The sequence below is a fragment of the Meles meles genome, chromosome 4 (assembly GCF_922984935.1).
Source record: "Meles meles chromosome 4, mMelMel3.1 paternal haplotype, whole genome shotgun sequence".
In the NCBI taxonomy this organism is placed as follows: domain Eukaryota; kingdom Metazoa; phylum Chordata; class Mammalia; order Carnivora; family Mustelidae; genus Meles; species Meles meles.
The window spans coordinates 116,208,892-116,228,690 of record NC_060069.1 but is presented as its reverse complement, the minus strand read 5'-3'; the positions used below and the strand labels follow the sequence as shown (position 1 = coordinate 116,228,690).

At 40.7% G+C, this 19,799-nt stretch overlaps 1 protein-coding gene across 1 annotated transcript; it reads right to left on the bottom strand.

The window, feature by feature from the left end:
* Nucleotides 1-180: 180 nt before the first annotated feature.
* CPOX (coproporphyrinogen oxidase) lies at nucleotides 181-16,124 on the bottom strand. Its single transcript, XM_046003301.1, has 7 exons — nucleotides 15,457-16,124; nucleotides 12,835-12,978; nucleotides 12,474-12,584; nucleotides 10,946-11,087; nucleotides 7,376-7,594; nucleotides 4,117-4,221; nucleotides 181-2,129 (listed from the first exon to the last, which is right to left on the bottom strand). Exons 1-7 carry the CDS (start codon nucleotides 15,986-15,988, stop codon nucleotides 2,042-2,044), a joined length of 1,341 nt encoding a protein of 446 aa, XP_045859257.1. The 5' UTR covers nucleotides 15,989-16,124; the 3' UTR covers nucleotides 181-2,041.
* Between the last annotated feature and the right edge of the window lie 3,675 nt (nucleotides 16,125-19,799).

Genomic DNA, 19,799 nt, shown 5'->3' with positions numbered 1-19,799 from the left:
CAATAGTTACTCAATTCTTTTCTTTTTCCCCATAGCTCTCACCTGTAAGAGAAATACATGGTTACTGAGAGTATGAAAAACTAATACTCTGAAATTTTGAAATTTCATCTCAGTCCAATGCCCAGACCTGACAGCCCTAAACACAATTAAATATACTAGCAGAACTATAAGCCAAGAGACTTTTTATTGTAAAAACTGAGGTTTATTTGAACATTTGTTCCTATACACCTGTATTTTTTCCTTTAATCAGCTTTATTAAAGTATAAATGACATATACAATAAAATTCCATGATTTTCAGTGCCAAGGTCAAAGAGTTTTGGTATATGTAAACAATCTGGTAACCACTGCCACAATCAATATAGAATATTTCCATGCCCTCAAAATATTCTTTCATTTCCTTCCACAATCAATTTCCAGTCCTAGTCCTAGCAACCACAGACTTGCTTTCTCTTATTTGAATTTGGCTTTTCTAGGTTTTCACATAGCATAGTCATACAGGAAGTCCTTGTTTGTGTCTGGCTTCTTTCACTTGGCATAATGCCATTTTGCTATTTGCCCAAGTAGTTGTTCCTTTTCACTAATGAGTAGTATTTTCACATACTGATAAATCATCACCTGTTTATACAGTCATCTGTTAATGAGCATTTCTGTTGTCTACGTTTTAGCTACTGTCAGTAAAGCTGCTATGGAAATCTGAGTGCAAAACTTGTATTTTTTGTGGGTAAAATGCCTAGAAATGAGGAACGATGGTTTTAGTCCTACAAAATATTTATCTTCTCTATATCAATTATCCTTTAAAAAGTGAAAAATACAAATATTTCTTAGCCGTATTTCATAATAAAATTTATCAGCAGATCTGTGGTAAGACAGTTGAAGAGTTCATACATTTTCCAGCCCTAAAGAGTCACACACAATCACATACATTTAACATATTCCAAGATAAGGCTTAATAATATGTAGGAAGATACTAATCCTTACAAACTTCAATATATTATATCAAATAAAATACACTCAAAATAATAAAATAAAGAAATACACTCACACTATTATATGAACAAAGAAGCCACGCTAAGGATTCTGTTGTGATTTTTCTCTTAAGGACAAAGAGCTGCAGGATCTCCAATTTAACGAGAGAACAATTTTAATTAGTCCACCTTCCAAAGAAATACATTTATAAAATGCGTACATGCTTCTCATACTAGTTATGTTGACTTTAATTAACGAAGGAAAATATTTCTCATTTGCCAAATGAGAAATATTTCCTAACTCACAACATCCCCTGGATTGTTCTTAGTCTAAACTTCCATATAGAAAAGTCTGGAATAGGAAATTTTAAATATCAGACTCCAAGGTTATAAGCTTTCACATTCAAAAGTGCAGAGAATCCAACATTAAGAAATTATAGTTCTTCAAAAATCAGAACCACAATTTAGAAGTCCCTTATTTAAGCAACAGGGATGTCACTTCAGAGTTAACAACTACAGGGAATCGTTGAATTGTAACACATGCAGAGATTAAGAAAGCTTCAAGTGTTCCTAAATATCATTATAAAATGAGCATTTTACAATATTATGATCTAACGTATTAAGCCTTAACCTCACTGAATTAATGAAAATAAAATTTATCCAACAGATTTTTGTGGCAGAGACTAGAACTTTAACAAATACATGAAACGAAAATAGCATGAGAAGTTTCCTGACAAAAACTATAATTAGATTCCCTTAGCTCAACACTGGGAAACTCAATTTCATATTTTGTAAACTAGTCATATGAAATGATTCTAAAAGTATAAATGAGTTTTATATCAACCAATTGACGCTGACAAGCTGCCATATCACCACCTGTCACCCGCAGCTTCCAACGGAAACTTGTAGTACTTGAAACACACATCAGCATCTGCCAAGGAAGCAGGCTGCAGGGTGAAGACTGGAGCTCTAAGATGCAGGTGACGAACTGCCCCACGTGGCAAGGCCGCCAGCCCGGGGAATGGGGCGCACAGTCTGTGTCCTCCCCAAGCCTCGGGAAGACTGCTCGTGTGCATCAGCGCACCCAGTCTCTCGGATGGCGCAGAACTTCCAGAATTTCTGCTTCTTTGGAGTTCTCTGGGGGTGAATGCATGTATTCCCATCTGCAAAGGTCCAAAACAAAAGCAAAACATGTAATAATAGAAACTATAATGAACAATACCCATTCCTCTACTTAAAACAGATGAAAAATGAAATTCTAAGAGTAAAAAATGTCTTATACCTCCTTGTCTCCAATGTATCTAATATGCCTTTTACCCACTAGCCTTTTTAAAAAATAGCTGCTGCTAAAGAAACAAAGTATTTTAATAATTCCTGACCATGCTTTGGCTAACATTAATATCCTGGAGCCAAAATACACTTTTACTATAAACTAGGGTGTCATAAAACATAGAACCTCCAATGATCCGTGGGCAAACTTTACTTTTAGCATAATACTTATGCATTTATTTTAATGTGTTACTTTCTATTTATGGCAATAATAATCAGTTTGTCTTTTTAAATAAATTCTCAGAAAAAATAAGAAGAGTATAAAATTTAAGTAAATAATACTTCAGATAATATACAAATATAGCCAAAATGGTTAAGCTATAGTGTGAAGTCTGGCAGACAATGTTTTAGACCAGGTGTCAGCAAACTTTTCCTATGAAGCGTCACATAATAGATAACTTTAATTTAGGCTTTGTGGGGCCATACAGTCTCTTGCATATTCTTTTTTGTTTGTTTTTAATAATCATTTAAAAATACAAAATTCATTCTTAGCTCAAGGACTGCACAAAGACACATCACTAGTGAACCTGGATTCAAGTGTTCTTAAATATCATTATAGCAATATATAGCTGTAGCGAACCTACAGCTTAAAGTCTGCACACCCTTGGTACAGGTTATAAGAAGCCAAAACTGACCTGTCATGGTAACTATTCAAATGAGCAAGGGATTGATTTATAATCCACCCATACCTGCAGCTTAGAATGTACCTTAAAATTAGAAACCTGATTAGTAGTAATCAGGAAGACTACTAGAGGCCTTCAAGACTTATCTCTACTTTTTATTCACATCTCGTCTCCAGGGTGGCAGGAACACCTAGCAGTGATGTGCACAAACTTTCAGCTAAGGACATGAGACCCCAAGAACAGAGGATATACAAGGACAGAGCCAATGCCTTTCAGAAGGCAGGCACAACGACAGAGGGCACTAATTTCACCGGCTAGATCTGGACCGCAGGGTGAGGCAAGGCACTCTTCCAGCGCCATCTAAAGTCCACTCATATTTGGACATTTACACTCACAGGAAAAAAAATTCTAGCTCCTACAAAACAAGCACATAATTTTTCTTTTTTTCTGATCTTTTCTATTTTAGCCTGGACACACATCATTTTCACTTTCTTAGAGCCAAAAAGTCAACCTAACTGCACCAACATAAATATATCTGTCTTTAAAACTCCCCCTATAGGGGCGCCTATATATAGTTAAGTATCTGACTCTTGATCTCAACTCAGGTCTTGATTTCAGGGTTGTGAGTTCGAGGCCTCTGTTGGGCTCCACGCTGGGCTAGGAGCCTACTAAAAAAAACTCCCCCCAGCCATAGATCCAATGAACCTTTATGGAAGCTCTCCACAGCAACATACAGAACAAAAAGAGAATACCAAGCACCAGCAATAATCCCTCATCTTTCAAACAAGCTTGATATGTCATACTGGACAGTAAGACTTTTCCTCACAACTGTTAACAATTTCTAACAAAATCAAGTGGAAAAACCTGATATGCTCAAATAAATTTCCTTTGCCCATACATCTTCCTAGAAAATCAACAAGTAGGCAAGGATGTCACCATCCTCTCTATCTTCTCACTCCCTCTATCCTTTCCCAGCTGTCACCTGCAAAGCCGTGTCAATCATCCTGTCATTCATTCTTTAACAACAACAAAAAAAAACTAAAATTATTTTCCTTATTATTTGACTGTGACTTTATTATAAAATCAGCAAAGTCAAAACCAATGAAGTCTTTAGGTAAGACATCTGCCATATTCACGTTCATGTTTTGTAGAGGTTAGTAGACCAAGTGGAGGAATAATTATGATGAGATACTCTTACCGAGCAGTTAGAGGTAAAGACATCAAGATGCTTTCAATCCTGGATCCTGGAGTGAAGAGGCCAAACTTTGTACCCCGATCATATAGCAGGTTAAATTCTACATACCTGACATAAAGACAACATTAAAGGCAAGTTGAATAAAATCTTTAAGATTAGCCCATAATGAATACTCCAAGGGGGAGTGGGGGGACCCTTCCTGCCCACTCCCCCACCCCCAGTCAGCTGGAACGGGCACAGGGAACACCAGTCTACAGCCAGTTGAGTCTTCTCCATCTGGACAGGCATAAATAAAAGGGTATTCTACCCAACAAACAATAGGATATAGATTCGGCCCCAACACAGGGCAGTTAGCAAAACAAGAAGGTTATGTTGTCCAATAAATAAACAGAATGGACAAAAAGCTGAGAATTTTAAGGCACAAAAACAACTAAGGAAAAGAAATGGCACCCTTTATCAGGATAGAACAGTTCTTTCTGTCCTTCCCCTGTAGTCTGAGATGTTTCAGGAGACTTCATTTCACCACCTGTAACTTCCATATGCTAAGATATAAAACTTTCATTATTGAAAGGCAACTAAGCTAATGGCCATCTATTAATAATTACTAATATATTCTAGATATTTCCTTTTCTTAAAGTAGTTAATAGCACTGATAAGCAGTCATACAATTCAGTCTTCCTGCAGATTAGTGGCAGTCATGATAATAAGCAATGGTTGAGCTGCAGTGCTCAATTTTATTCTGCTAAGAAAAATATCCTTAGCATCAACTAAAACTTGGTTCAAATATATTTGTTTTCCATTAACTGCCCCGGCATCAGATCCAAACTCTGTCCAGCTTAAAAATATCTGCCTTTAACATCATGGGATCTTTTGTAAAAGGTCGTTTAAACTTCAAAGATAATTTTTACTACTCATATGAAATTAGAATGACCCATAAAGCTGAAAATTCAATGAACAGTCCCCCTTTTAGATCATTTCCCAGCTCATTCAGAAACTATTCTCTTGGTCTAAACTTCCCTCACTTAGTCTTGTTTACCCACTGATTCATCTTTCATCACACCTGGAGGAAGATATCCTCTAGAATCGCACAGCACTTGAATTTTTAGAAAACACCCTTCTGTGTGCAAATCTGGCAAAATCTCTGAGAAAATTTAAATAAATTATATCAATGGAACCCTTTCTAGTCCTCTGTACTGATTCATCACAGATTGAATTTTGTGTATTAGTAACTATTTAATACCTTCTTATACCTGTTCCAAAAGATAATATAAAGCAAAACTTCTCAATATCTTCCTGAGACCACAGAAAAGAATTTCAGCTCTCAGCCACCTTTTTTACCCCTAATGCTGCCTTTCTAAAACATATCTAAGGGATGGCTGTGATTCTCCAGTTTGTATGGATGTCTCTTTCAAAGGCCCTTGTATGGAACTCCCTAAATAAATTTTCTGTAAGGATCCCTGTACCGCTTTCCTTTTTTGAGTGAAGAATGCCTCTCTGATTCCTACCAGGTTTTACTTAGATCTGATCTTCCTGTTCCTTCTCACACATTTATCCTCTCCGAGGTGCCTGCAAACCTTCAATTTAACAGATGCCTAAATTTTATCCTGTTTCCCTTTCCTAAAATACAACAAAGTAACAATAATTTAAAGATCTTTAGTTTCTGGGGTGCCTGGGCTTACTCTGTAGAACATGCGTTTCTCGATCTAGTGGTTCTGAGTTTGAGCCCCACGTTGGGTGTAGAAAGTACTAACATACATACTATATACACACATACAATACATAAATACATATAATCCCTCAATCCATCACTCAATCAGGGAATCTCCTATTTGGGGTGGAAGGAAGTAAAGCCAAGTGTAACCTGTGAAGGATACAGGCAGGGTAACGAGTGCGTGTGTAAGAAGGTGAAGACAATGCTGACAACAGTAGTGAAGAACTGTGGTTATCTGAAGTCCCAGAGTTTAATACCATTTTAAGGTGCAGAGATAAGGGTGGTAGAAGGAGGTTCTCTGTGAGAAACAGTCATATAAACCAAAAGCAATACAAAAAACAAACACTGAGAGAACACAAAACATGATTCTGCTGTCTAAAAAGTTTTAAGGTTTCACCTAATTCATAATCACAAAACCTGTCAGCCTTGCATATAAAATCCTACGCAACACTAGGAACACTGCCCTTTCTAGAGTTTTTTTTTAAATATAAATTTTCACTGGATATTTTTTAACTTTATTGACATATAACTGTTACGTTAGTTTCAGGTGTACAATATAATGATTCAAGAATTCTGTACATCACTTCATGCTCATCACGGAAAGTGGACTCTTAATCCCCTTCAGCCTATTTCACCCATCCCCCACGCCTCCCCACTGGTAAACCATGGGTTTGTTCTCTGTGTTTGAGTCTAGGTTGGTTTGTTTGTTTGTTTCTGGCTCAGTAGGTAGAGCATGAGACTCTTGAACCAGGGGTTGTGAGTTTGAGCCCCACTTCAGGTTTAGAGAGTACTAACATACATACATATATACATACATATAGTAAGGGAAACTCCTATTTCCGGCAGAAGGAAGTGTCTAACATATTGGCTGGCACACAGTAAGGATGTCATAAATAGTTAATATTGTCATTAAGTATAAATAATTTCTGAAATAATTATGTCCATTATAATGACTTCCATGAAATCTTAAAGATGGATGGAAAAGTGTGGGATTCCAAATTTATAAAGCAGCAAAAACATTAAATGATGCCCATATCTTGGCATAAGGCTGGAAGGCACTGCTAGAAAACTAAAAGAAATCAGCCCAATTAAATCAGCAAGTACCACAACATGGCTGCTATGAGTCTCTAATGTACAGACAGATGGAAGAAATTTTGCTCTTTTTTTTTAAAGCTTTTCATTTATTTGAGAGAGAGAGCATGGGGGTGGGGGAGCAGGGAAGATGCAGAGTAAGAGGGAGAAGCAGACTCCCCACTGAGCTGGGAGCCCAGTGCAGGGCTCGATGCCAGGACCCGGAGATCATGACTGAGCCCAAGACACAGGCTTACCCACCTAGGCGCACCAACTTTGCTCTTTTTACAATACTATTTTGCACAATTTTTAACATGCATTTAATATTCATCTAGTTATACAAAGCAGTTCAGGATAGTATTAACACAACTCTAAGAAAATATCTGCCCAAGACAACACACCACCCACGATTACTCCAACTGCTCCACTCCCCCCGCCAGTTATGCAATGAGATGATCTAGTCTCCTGCTGCTCACTCACCGTCCTCTCCGGAGCTGCTGCCACAGCTTCTCCTGGGGCGTGAATGAGTCATCATGGTGCTTTTTCACAAGAGGAATGTAAGAAGGAACAACCGCCTGGGCGCAGCTCTGTACAAAGCGAAACACTTCCTCCTTGGATGGAGAGTCAAGGTCATCAAAAAAGATGCCCCCAATACCCCTCCTCTCCCCACGATGGACGATAAAGAAGTAATCATCACACCTGGAAAACACAGCAAGATCATATCAAGGATTAACGGGGGAAAAAAAAAGACATGAGAATCAATGTGAGCATTTCAGCTTAGAGTGCCATCCTTGACTAAGGCCAACACAGTGTCCTTACTTTCTGTCTAACTATGAAAATAAAACTACGGCTTTAGACAGATTTCCTGCAATTAGCACCTATGTAGAAAATGCTTATGCTTTTATCTGCAAAGCAAGTAAGGAATTTAACACATGTCTATCGAAAGGATATAGAACTCTAAAAACTTTAGTGAAAAAGGAACAAAGAGCCCAGTATTAATAGTGTATTTCTTGAAACAAGGGATATGGCTGCCCTTGGCAACACTGGCGCTTTTGCAAGAGGCAAGACGGGAATCCTCTACCAAGAACACCAACCAGGTCTGTGTCTGGGCACTGACTCTTCAGCTCTTCAGCAGTTCTTTATTCACCAAGAAAAGGTATTGTAAATAATCTCTAAGGTCCCTTTCAGCAATAAAATGGGAAGGCTCTAGAACATGCAGGACTGAGGGAGAGGCTGGTGGAAGGAGATGTTCAGAGAACACCTACAGACATATGAAAGGTTCCCTGTGAACCAGCACATCAAACTAGCCATCTGGTCTTGAGTCTTCCCCCTCTCTGTGCCTACTAGAGCAGGTTTCTAAAATCCTAGATTTGTAAGAATACTTTACATTGTAGAAATAGCTTGTTAGAGGATCTCTAGAAGAATAAGGGTATGTGAAGAGGAAAAACCTGTGCAAACAAAAATAAAAGTTATTCAAAAGGTTCTATTAAAAATTGCCTTAATAAAAAATATAGCCTTAATAGCTTAGAATTAAAAAAGAAAAGGGGGGGGCAGCAGCTGCAAATCCCTAGAGCTGATGCACTGGCCTAATTCTCCTTGACTGTGACTTGTTACTTTCCTTCACATGCACATTTTATTAACACAGGTGAAGGATATCCTGAGCAAGGTTGTAAAGTTAGCTTTAACCAAATCATACTGCTTCAAAAGCTCCATGAAATTACAAAATTAAGAAATGTGCTAAATACTTATACTGGAAACTTCTCTTTAACTAGTCTGGTTCCTAGATATCACAGTAACTAACATCCCTCAGATGGAGTCATCTCAATAATAGCAGTAAGAGAAAACAAACAAAAAAAAAGACAATGTCACCCATTCCAGTCCTCTTCCTGGAAGGATCCTGATTTGTGAGAGGAAAAAAAAAAAAAAAACCTTCCTCACACATCCAAGCTTTCATGCCTATATAGTTTTCAGTGCTAATATCAATCAGGAGAATGGGTCTTTCCTGAGGATTTTAAAGCTGAACTCCAAATCTTACATAAATTATCAAGATTCACAGTTATTAGCTCTAAAAGCAAAGCAAAACCACCCCCCAATAAAAAAACACCAAAACCTCTACTATCCTTCTTTTTTTAAGAATGCCAGTTAGCTCTAAGCAGAATTGGGTACTTTACTCTTATTCCAAACAACTATGCTTAGACTCCATTTCTTTCTTTTTTTTTTTTTTTTTTAGATTTTATTTATTTATTTATTTATTTTTTAGTATTTTTTTTTTTTTTGGATTTTTTTTTTTAATTTGTTTATTTACAGCATAACAGTGTTCATTGTTTTGGCATCACATCCAGTGCTCCATGCAGTACGTGCCCTCCCTATTACGCACCACCTGGTTCCTCAACCTCCCACCCTCCCGCCCCTTCAAAACCCTCTGGTTGTTTTTCAGAGTCCATAGTCTCTCATGGTTCATCTCCCCTTCCAGTTTCCCTCAACTCCCTCTCCTCTCCATCTCCCCATGTCCTCCGTGTTCTTTGTTATGCTCCACAAATAAGTGAGACCATATGATACTTGACTCAGCATAATTTCTTTCAGTCCCGCCCATGGTGCTACAAAAGTTGGGTATTCATCCTTTCTGATGGAGGCATAATACTCCATTGTGCATATGTACCACATCTTCCTTATCCATTCGTCCATTGAAGGGCATCTTGGTTCTTTCCACAGTTTGGCAAGGATGTGGAGAAAGGGGAACCCTCTTACACTGTTGGTGGGAATGCAAGTTAGTGCAGCCACTTTGGAAAACAGTGTGGAAATTCCTGAAGAAATTAAGAATAGAGCTTCCCTATGACCCTGCAATTGCACTGCTGGGTATTTACCCCAAAGATACAGATGTAGTGAAAAGAAGGGCCATCTGTACCCCAATGTTTATTGCAGCAATGGCTAGATTTTATTTATTTGACAGAGATAGGCAGAAAGAGAGAGGAAGGGGAGCAGGCTCCCCGCTGAGCGGAGAGCCCGATGCGGGGCTCGATCCCAGACCTTGAGATCATGACCTGAGCCGAAGGCAGAGGCTTTAACCCACTGAGCCACCCAGGCGCCCCCTAGACTCCATTTCACATCTAACAAATATCCTGGATCTCCTCACAACTCATTTGTTTCCCTCTCCTTTATCATTAGAGTTTCTTTAACAGAGTTTCCAATCCCACTCTTCTCCTTGTCCAAAGCATCTGGTATATTTGCATTTTTCCCTAATAGTTCTCCAACCCTTCCCATGTCCTAATATTCCCATGGCAACAACAGTTCTCATCTGGGATGAGAAGTTAATATCCCACAGGAGGATGAAAAAGTTTCTAATTCTGAGGTATCGATCATGTTGAAATTTATATCCTAAATCATTTGGGGTCAAAAAAGATGCTGCTGGGGCGCCTGGGTGGCTCAGTGGATTAAGCCGCTGCCTTCGGCTCAGGTCATGATCTCAGGGTCCTGGGATCCAGCCCCGCATCAGGCTCTCTGCTCCGCGGGGAGCCTGCTTCCTCCTCTCTCTCTGCCTGCCTCTCTGCCTACTTGTGATCTCTCTCTCTGTCAAATAAATAAAATCTTTAAAAAAAAAAAAAAAAAAAAAAGATGCTGCTAACCAATTTTTATTACAGATATCCAAGTATTTCTAACTAAATAACTTCATAAAACCGTTTCAAACTGGTATCCCATTTCCAGTGGGCAAAAAAACAAACAGATGAACTTTCTGGGGCACCTGGGTTGCTCAGTGGGTTAGGCCTCTGCCTTCAGCTCAGGTCCTGATCTCAGGGTCCTGGGATCGAGCCCTGCATTGGGCCTTCTGCTCAGCGGGGAGCCTGCTTCCCCTCCCCCTTTCTCTGCCTGCCTCTCTGCCTACTTGTGATCTCTCTGTCAAATAAATAAATAAAATCTTTAAAAAAAAACAAAACAAAAACAGACGAACCTTCAAAGCTAAAAAGGTATTTAGTGATATAGTAGTCGCCTTCAAGATCTACAGAAGGAAGCAATGAAATATATTTGAGGTGTCATGACAATATTTTTACCCACCATTTCTTAAATTTAGGGTAGAGATCAGGACCATGCTTGTCACAAGCCTCCTTTAGAGTTCTGTGAAAATGGATAGCATCCTCTTGGTTCAAGTATGTTGGAGTAAGGTCACATCCACCACCAAACCACCACTGCTTGTTACCTACAAAATCAAGACATGAGATTCTCATGCAGGCTTTGGACTCTGAGATGTAGCACACTACTCACTGTATTTGCAAACCAAATCGATCAGCTTAGTTTATTAAACATGAAATGGGTGACAATCAAAAAATATTTAACTAAATTTAGCTCTAGATGGCCAGTAAAGCCTAGGCAGGAAAAAAAAAGGTAAAAGCAGAAAGAAAAAGAAGTAGGAAATTAAAAAGTGAGAGAGTAGAACCGGGAGGAAAAGGACATGCACAGCAGTAAATGACGGAACATCACATGAGTGGACTCCGGCTACGTATCAAATCTCGTGAGGAGTGTAAAGATCCCTCTGCTAGGGCACAATTTAAAAAACAAAGGCAAGACAAGCAAATCTCTGGCCCAAGCACTGACAGTTTATAAAACTGCCCAGGAGATTCTGAGGTTCCCTGTAATAAAAACCACTGTCCCCCTCCCCTTAGCCCAGAAAGGGTAAAAACACTTGCAGAGGGACACACCCTACCAGCTGAGACTATTTCACATGCTTAGCCGGGTCTGTAAGTTATCAGTACCGGTACCAACTGTAACATTAAAAGGCTGAACCACACCAAATGTCTTCAAGATGCAAGTTAAATGCATGGACTTCAAATGCCATCACCTGCAGAGATTCCCACAGCCCCAGAGAGGCCCTGCACAGATGCTCCGCCGGGTGGGAACCTGGCCCAGCTAACTGCAGACAGGGGCTAGAACCACACATCCATAAAGGGACACAATCAACTCCACTCTATCTTAAGCCCACTGACAATGTGCTGGTGACCAGTGAAGCAATTAATTCGGAAGATGTTTTCCAAGAGCAAGTTCTCCATTTCAACGTAACCTTGTACATAGGTTTTCCTGTGGATTTTCTAAGGATTCCCTTTCCTGTGCAAAGAACCCTGAGTGCACTCTGAGTTTGAGATTCACTAAATCATTCCCTCTGTGTGGAGGAAATATGGGGACGTCAAAGCCCAGCCAATACTGTTTTCTCCTTTCACCTCTAGAGCATAATCCATTGCACCTGCCAAGGAATCAGGCTTCATCTGCCCTCTGAAAAACCCAATTAAGATTTATAAAATCTTGGGGCGCCTGGGTGGCTCAGTGGGTTAAAGCCAATGCCTTTGGCTCAGGTCATGATCTCAGGGTCCTGGGATCGAGCCCCACGTCGGGCTCTCTGCACAGCAGGGAGCCTGCTTCCTTTCTCTCTGCCTGCTTCTCTGCCTACTTGTGATTTCTCTCTCTCTCTGATGAATAAAATAAAATAAAATAAAGATTTATAAAATCTTTCTCATCTAGATTATACCCTCTAGCTTGTTTTAAGATACACGTTCTGCACAACAGTATCTTGCACAGCTCCAGGGATGCTTACCATCGGCTTCTTCTATTTCAAAGTATCTGTAGTTGAAATGGATAGTAGGAGCGTGAGGATTCTTGGGGTGGATAACAGAGCTCACACCCATAGCTGAAAATGGCAATTTACCTGAAAAGTAAAACACAGAGTGAGCGTCAATCAGCCGGCTTGATTAACTTCAACATAGTTTCGGGATCCATTGTCAAAAGCCGCTTTTTGTCTCTTAAAAAACAATTTTTAAAAAAGGGAATGTGAACATGCTTCTCTGGCATATGCACCCAAATGGATTTTTACAGCAGCACTATTTATTTTACAAATAAAACTTGTGGGGGCAAGATCTGCAAGGACTGTGACAGGCTGTGGATACTGTCAGATTTACCATCTTTAGTCTTCAGAATTTTTCCTCGGCTTCTCATTTGTTTGGCTGCTTCCTCAGAAAGATTCCCATGAACAACAGAAATGCTCACCCCAGCCTTTTCAAAAACATGCCCATCTTGAAGTACACAGCTGATGCCACCACCTCCTGTTTACAGAAACAGAAAATGAGGAGAGAGTATAAGGGTAGATGCAATATCCAAAAGAACCCTCATGTGAAAGTGTGGGGTTAGGAGTAATTTTCTCCCTGTATTTTCCAAATCTTCTATATTATCGGTATATTTGTAATTTTTAAGTACAGTAACATTAGAAAATCAGCTTAGCTTGATGACATTGCTACTTAGTGATAGTGGGCAAATACTGTATTTCCCCCACATCATTAAACTGAGGATTTCTTCCACATCTAAAATAAATCACACGAATATTTTCCCCTCAACTACTGTTCAGAATGGCATCCACTCATTATGATATATGAGAGAAGGCTGAGGTTAAAAACAGGTACGGGTATGTTTGAGGAATGTTCTATTATTACGAGTTTAAGAGCTCCATATCATTTCAATCGTTTTTTTCTGTGTGTTGTTTACCATTTAATTTTGTTCACAGGCAATTAGAAAAAAACAAAACAAAACAGTAGATAGTCGAACTCTTCAGGGATTTGGAAGCTTAAACTGAATAAGACACACATTAATATTTACGTATTTGAGCTTTATTATTCATAGTATGTTTTTAAGACACTAGAGTTACCACCAAAGCCACTGTTTCTCAGAAGTACCTATTTGAGGGGCACCTGGGTGGCTCAGGGGTTAAGGCCTCTGCCTTCGGCTCGGGTCATGATCCCAGGGTCCTGGGATGGAGCTCCACATCAGGCTCTCTGCTCAGCAGGGAGCCTGCTTTCTCCTCTCTCTCTGCCTGCCTCTCTTGTGATCTCTCTGTCAAATAAATAAATAAAATCTTAAAAAAAAAAAAAAGAAGTACCTATTTGTCTTGTTTTATCCCTAAGAATTTTTAGAGCTGGATGGGAAGTAAGATGATCCAGTGCAAACCCTGCCCCCACCCCCCCCACCTCCCCGCACATTTCAAATGAGAAAAGGAGGCCCAGAAAGATAAGACAACTTATCCACGATTACACAGCTGGCAAGCCTTTCTTGCCACAATTTGTCTATGTATCAAACAATATTTTAAGCACTTCATTCTTCACCCTCATGCATTATTTCTAATCTCATTTCACAAATGAGGAAACAGAGGCACACAAAATATTAAGTAACTTCTGAAGGTCACAGTAGCTATTCTAGTACTTGAGGTTGTGGTCCACCTCAATGGTCTTCACTTGAAAACATGACAAGATTGGAAAACACTTCAAAGACCAGATTTAACTTCATTTCATATAGACGTGGTGATATCAAATCTCAAAATCCACTGATGAGAGCTGCTACAGTAGGCCTAGCTAAGAAGTCAGGAATTCTTCAATTTTATGACCAAGATGTGGAGTTTCACTCCATAGGCAATAAGATGGTCATGAATACACGATTCTATAAAAACAGGGTTTTTCATTATTGAAAGATTATTCACATATAATATTATATTAGTTTCAGGTGTACAATGCAATGATTCATTATTTGTATACATTGCAAAATAAGCCTTGTTACCACCATCACAGTTACAAAATTCTTCTTACAATAAGAATTTTCAAGATCTATTCTCTTAGCAACCTTAAAGCATGCAATACACTATTTTTTACTATAGTCACCATGCTGTACATTACATCCTCATGACATCTTTATTTTGTAACTGGGAGTTTGTACCTCTTGATCCCCTTTACTCATTTTGCCCATTCCTCTCACCCCCTCCTTCTGACAATCACCAATCTGAAGAAATGGTTTTATTTTTATTTTATTTTATTTTATTTTTTCTAGACAGTGAGAGAGAGCATGAGAGAGAAGTCAGAGGGAGAAGCAGACTCCCGGTGGAACCGGGAGGGCGATGCGGGACTCAATCCCTGGACTCCGGGACCATGACCCGACCTGAAGGCAGTTGCTTAACCAACTGAGCCACCCAGGTGCCCCAAGAAATGGGTTTTAATACTGAAGTTTTTTGCCATTGAAAAGAAAAGATTTTCCTAGCAGGAAATCTGATGCATGCATTTGGAAGAATTACTGACATGCCCAATATTTCTTGTGCTTGACAAAAAGACACACTAACACAATTACACCCTCGGCTGGAAAAGTCTGGCCAGATATTTAGCAAATAAGAGGCAAGTTCATCTTTCCATCTCTACAGGAAGAGAAAGGGTAAATGCACCCAAAGAAACAGATGAAATGTGGGTAAGATCTATGCTCAGTTACAACTTTGGACATCCAAGCTTGCTGGCTAAAAATAACCGTAGGACTTCTAGAAAAATGCCATTATAAAAATCTCACAGATTTTGAAATGTACAGTTTTAGAGTTATCAAAGATCTGCATCCAGACGTCTGATGACCCTTTTAGTATCCATCTTTCTAAAGGTGTCCCTTCTAACCTAGCAGCCGCTCTTGTAGGTATCTCTTTCCTACTCTATTCTCATTTTCAGCCGGCAACCTAAAGTCGACCTCTAATTCCCATCTCCACCTCGCCCTAGGGACCTCCTCACCTTCCTTCCTCTCCCACCGGTCCACGGAGAAGCGCGCGCCCCCGTCTACCTGTGCCAGCGCCTGGCACACCTGGGCCTGGGTCTCCAGGATCAGCAACTCCATCTTGGTCTTCATGTCGCTCGGCCTCCCCCGCAGCTCGCGCAGGTCGGTCACCGGTGGGGCCATGAAGCAGCTGCAGCGGCGGGTCAGCTCATCGTCGTCCTCCTCCGGCCTCCCGGTCGACGGGCTCCGCGCCCCCGTGCTCTTGGGCACCATCTCCGCCCGTTCTACGAGCCCGAAGGTGGCGGCAGCCAGCCCCGCCAGCCCGGCGAGCCCCGCCAGCGCCGTGGTCAGCCCAGTCCCTAGCCGGGGGCCTCCTCTCGCGGTCGGGATGTGCCCTAAACCCCGGCACTGCTCGGTGCCAGCCGCACCCGGGGGGCGGCAGATGCGTGCGGCCGCACAGCGCCCGGGCCAAGCGCACAGCCCTCTGCGACCGCTCCGCGACGCTCGCCAGCAGGAGCCCGAGCTCAGCCTGCCCAAGTGCAACGCCATGCTCCCGCACTGTCACCCCTGGCGATGCTTAAGCCCCGGAGACCGGCCCCTGAGTTCCCTGGGTTTCCCAAGCTGGCGAACCGCACCAGGAAAGGGAGCCTTTGGTGAAGAAGAGCTACTACCGGGTCGGCTCCCGGGCGGCGGGAGGCGGGAGGCGGGGTATGCTGGGAGCTGTAGTCCGGCTCCTATCGCCGCCTGCAGGGGCGCGCCAGGGAGATAAAGAATCACTTGTTCCCAGAAGGGCGCGTCCCAAACTTGGGGAACTGGGTGCGGGGGAAGCGAAAGAGCAGTGGAAGTGAAGGCAGAGATAAGAGAGGCCTTCTAGTCACGTACAACTTCTGGTGGGCTGTCCAATCAACCACAGGGTTAGACAAAGTAGGGCTGAACGCTGAGGACTAACCGGGCAGGAATAAGGCCGGAGACCCCCGCCCCAATTTACATTTTCAAACAGGGTTGCAAATCATGGTTCAGAATCTACAGAAAGCCCCTTGGAGCCTGGTTCCAGTCCAGGAATCCTGGAGAGCTTCCAGGATTGACTGGGGGCGGAGCGTGGGAGACTCTTTACTCACCAGTAGTTTCTAAACGGAGTAGACAAGGGCGAGGTAGTACAGGGCTATGAAGAAAATCCCTGTAAAGGACTTTGTGGGATCAATTCATATCACAGTTCATCATTAAAATCTTCCCAGGTCTTGCTCCTACATTGCCCACTTGATTATTTTAGAAATAGGAAAAGCAAAGTGATTGTTTTACTAAACCAGCCTAAAACTAATATGACCTGGTGTGTTTGGGAGACCAAGGAATATGAGATTTAAAAATACTTAAAATCTGGGATGCCTGGGTGGCTCAGTCTGTTAAGTGTTTGCCTCCAGCTCAGGTCAGCATCCCAGGGTCCTCCCATAGAGTTCTCCCTCTGCCTACTGCTCCCCCTGCTTGTGTGCGTGTGCCCTCTCTCTGACAAATAAATAAATCAGATATTTTTTTAAATAAAAATAAATAAATAAAAATACTTAAAATTTTACAGTTGTGGGGGGGCTGCCAGGTATAGTTCACATGTAGGGCTTTCAACAACTCCTGTAAATTTGGCCTGGCAAACATTCACACTGCTTCCACCCTACCACCCCCCTCCACACACACATACTCTCTTTTCAAAAAGGAGGAAAGAAGCTAACATAGATCTGACAGATCTTTATTGTTGTTGTTCCTATAACCACACCACAGTTCTATGTTGTCTAGACATAAAAGTTTTAGAATGACTATCATGGAAATTATTTTAATTTCTAATGGTAGATAACTTAAGCCTCTTGTGGTGGTCTCTACAGGTATTTTCTTAGTGGCTAAATGCAGCGATGGGACTTCCATGGCTTTGGGTTAGACCAGCTGATCAAGCCAGTGTGTCTTATCCATCCACAACTGCATCTCGCAACTCTGCACTGGGACACAGTGTTAGCTGGGTAGGCACGCTTGACTCGCTAGCAGATTCAGTGAAAGGTAAAGGCTTGAATTGAGAAGTGAATAAACTACTTCGGGGGGAGAAAACCAATGACTTTTAGCTATAGTGTAACTTGCTGCCAGGGTGAGTTGCAAGAGGAAAGGGAAGATAAGAACCACCACTTCAGAAAGGGTTGTTTGCTTCTCTTAGATGCCTGTGATAGGGTTTGGCTGGGCCTGGGGGTAGTAATTGAACCTCATTAATGGAAAGCCCATCTTTCTATAAGAACCCCCTTTCATTATCGCTCTGATTCTGAGACTACTCACAAAGCTATGAAAAGATAAGCAGGCACAGGCCAGTTTGAACATATGCCCAGTCAGAGAGTCCGGTCTTGAGCCAATTGTGTACTAGTTTGCTGGTTTCCATCCTTCCCCGTCCTTAACCTCTCTATGAAATGGCTGTCCTCCTTTCCTCTGATATCCAGAGCCCTCCCTACACTTACGTAATTATAATATGTTTAAGAAAGTCCTTTACAACTATCAACCTTAAAAATAAAGTAGTCAGAAAAATAAATAAATAAAGTAGTTGGTTATTTAATCAGCAAAGATGAGTTTATCTGGGAAGAGCAGAGGAATTACAACTCAGGACATGCAAACTACAGCACACCAGAGGCAAGAACAATAGAGAGGAACAAAGAACAGAGGAAAGGGACTTGCTTTTATAGAGGAAAGGGGGGAGTTAGGAAGGGTTGTTTTGGAGGAAAGTTCATAGGAGGAGAAGGAGAGTTCCAAGTTGTGGTGGCTTCTAATTGGCTGGGTTGTTGCTGGGTGAGAAAATCTTCCTTCTCTCTGCAGGGTTACATAAAATAAGCTGTGATGAATACTGAGTGAGCACCATCCCTTCATTGCTCCTGACCCAATTTTGACCTGGGTTTCCTTTATACATTTTCACATAGACTGGTTAGTGTGAGTTTAAATCATCTTCTTGTGGATACAAATTGTCTCCAAAGGATTTGAACCCTATTTTTCAGTGTGGAATTTAAAAAAGAAATCCCTATTCAAACAATTTCAAGCTTCAGAAAGCTAGTGGGAGCAAATAATAAGTTTACAATACCTTATAAAGCATAAGGGATACGGTAAGGGCTCTCATCCTTTTTTGAGCTTAGTTGCCTGTACTGCTTTATGTTCTATATGACCCTACCAAGCAAAAAGATTCTGAATAACCTTACACAAACTCATGAATTTTTGGAACTCCACATGTTTCTCAGAATCCTTATGAATTTTTCCTTTCCCTTATTCCCCAAAACACAACTGATTTTAGGCCTGCCCTTTTCTAGAGGGAGTCAGAAGATACTCTGACTTCATCCCCCTGAAAGCTTTACTGCCTTTTAACAACACACACACACACACACACACACACACACACACACACTCATGAGTCCTACTAGCTTTACTAAATTATACCATTTTCACCAATTCCCCAATTTTGATATCTGAACTTAGGAAATGCATGATCAAAGTGACTCAGTTCTGCTACTCCCAGATAGATAATTAAACTCAGGTTAATTATTAACAAAGTATTGCCAAACATATATACTCACCTTGGTGCCCTCTTGCCAATCTATTAAAAAAAAAAAAAAAACTCTTAACAGGGATGTTGGTGGGGAAGTCATAGTGAAATTAGCAAAGAAATGGATTTTTTGATATTTTTACTCTGTTTTTCTACAATTTATTTTTTAAGTGTTTAGGTCTTTAGAAACAAGCATTTACATACTTCATTAAAACAATTGGTTCTTAAAGTTAAATGCAGGTTAAATATCCAATGCAATGTGGTATTGCTGCCTTGCTTTTTCTTTAACTGAAGTAAATTTTAAAATTACTTTCTCAGAGAGGTATAGATACCACCCAAATATTCCAGAAAAGTTTTATGAAAGGGAGGGGTCATGGTGCATGTCCCTTAGTCCTTCACCTTTTGCCTTTAGCCCCTCCATATTTTTTTCTCTACACTAATATGCATATATCTAGAGCTGCAACAACTATTTGTGGTGGAGATTATAAAAGTCACATTAAAAAGTTTGCAGAGCAGTAAGATAGATGGAGCCTGGGTCCTGATACATCCTTGAGCAGATGTTGTAGCCCTGGGCTGGAGTTCTTGTTATATGAGAAAAAAATAAAATAAGATGCTGTTTGTCATCTTAAGTCTTTCTAACATCCTAATTATTCCATCTCGATTTGGATGTCCACCGTAGAATCAACCAACAATGGCCAGGGGTAGAGGATGGAATCATGTTAGAACATGATGACCTTCCACTATAACTGGGGGAATGGTAAGTGTAGGATATCATTTCTAGAAAAAAAGGGAAATATGATAAGCAGACAATAC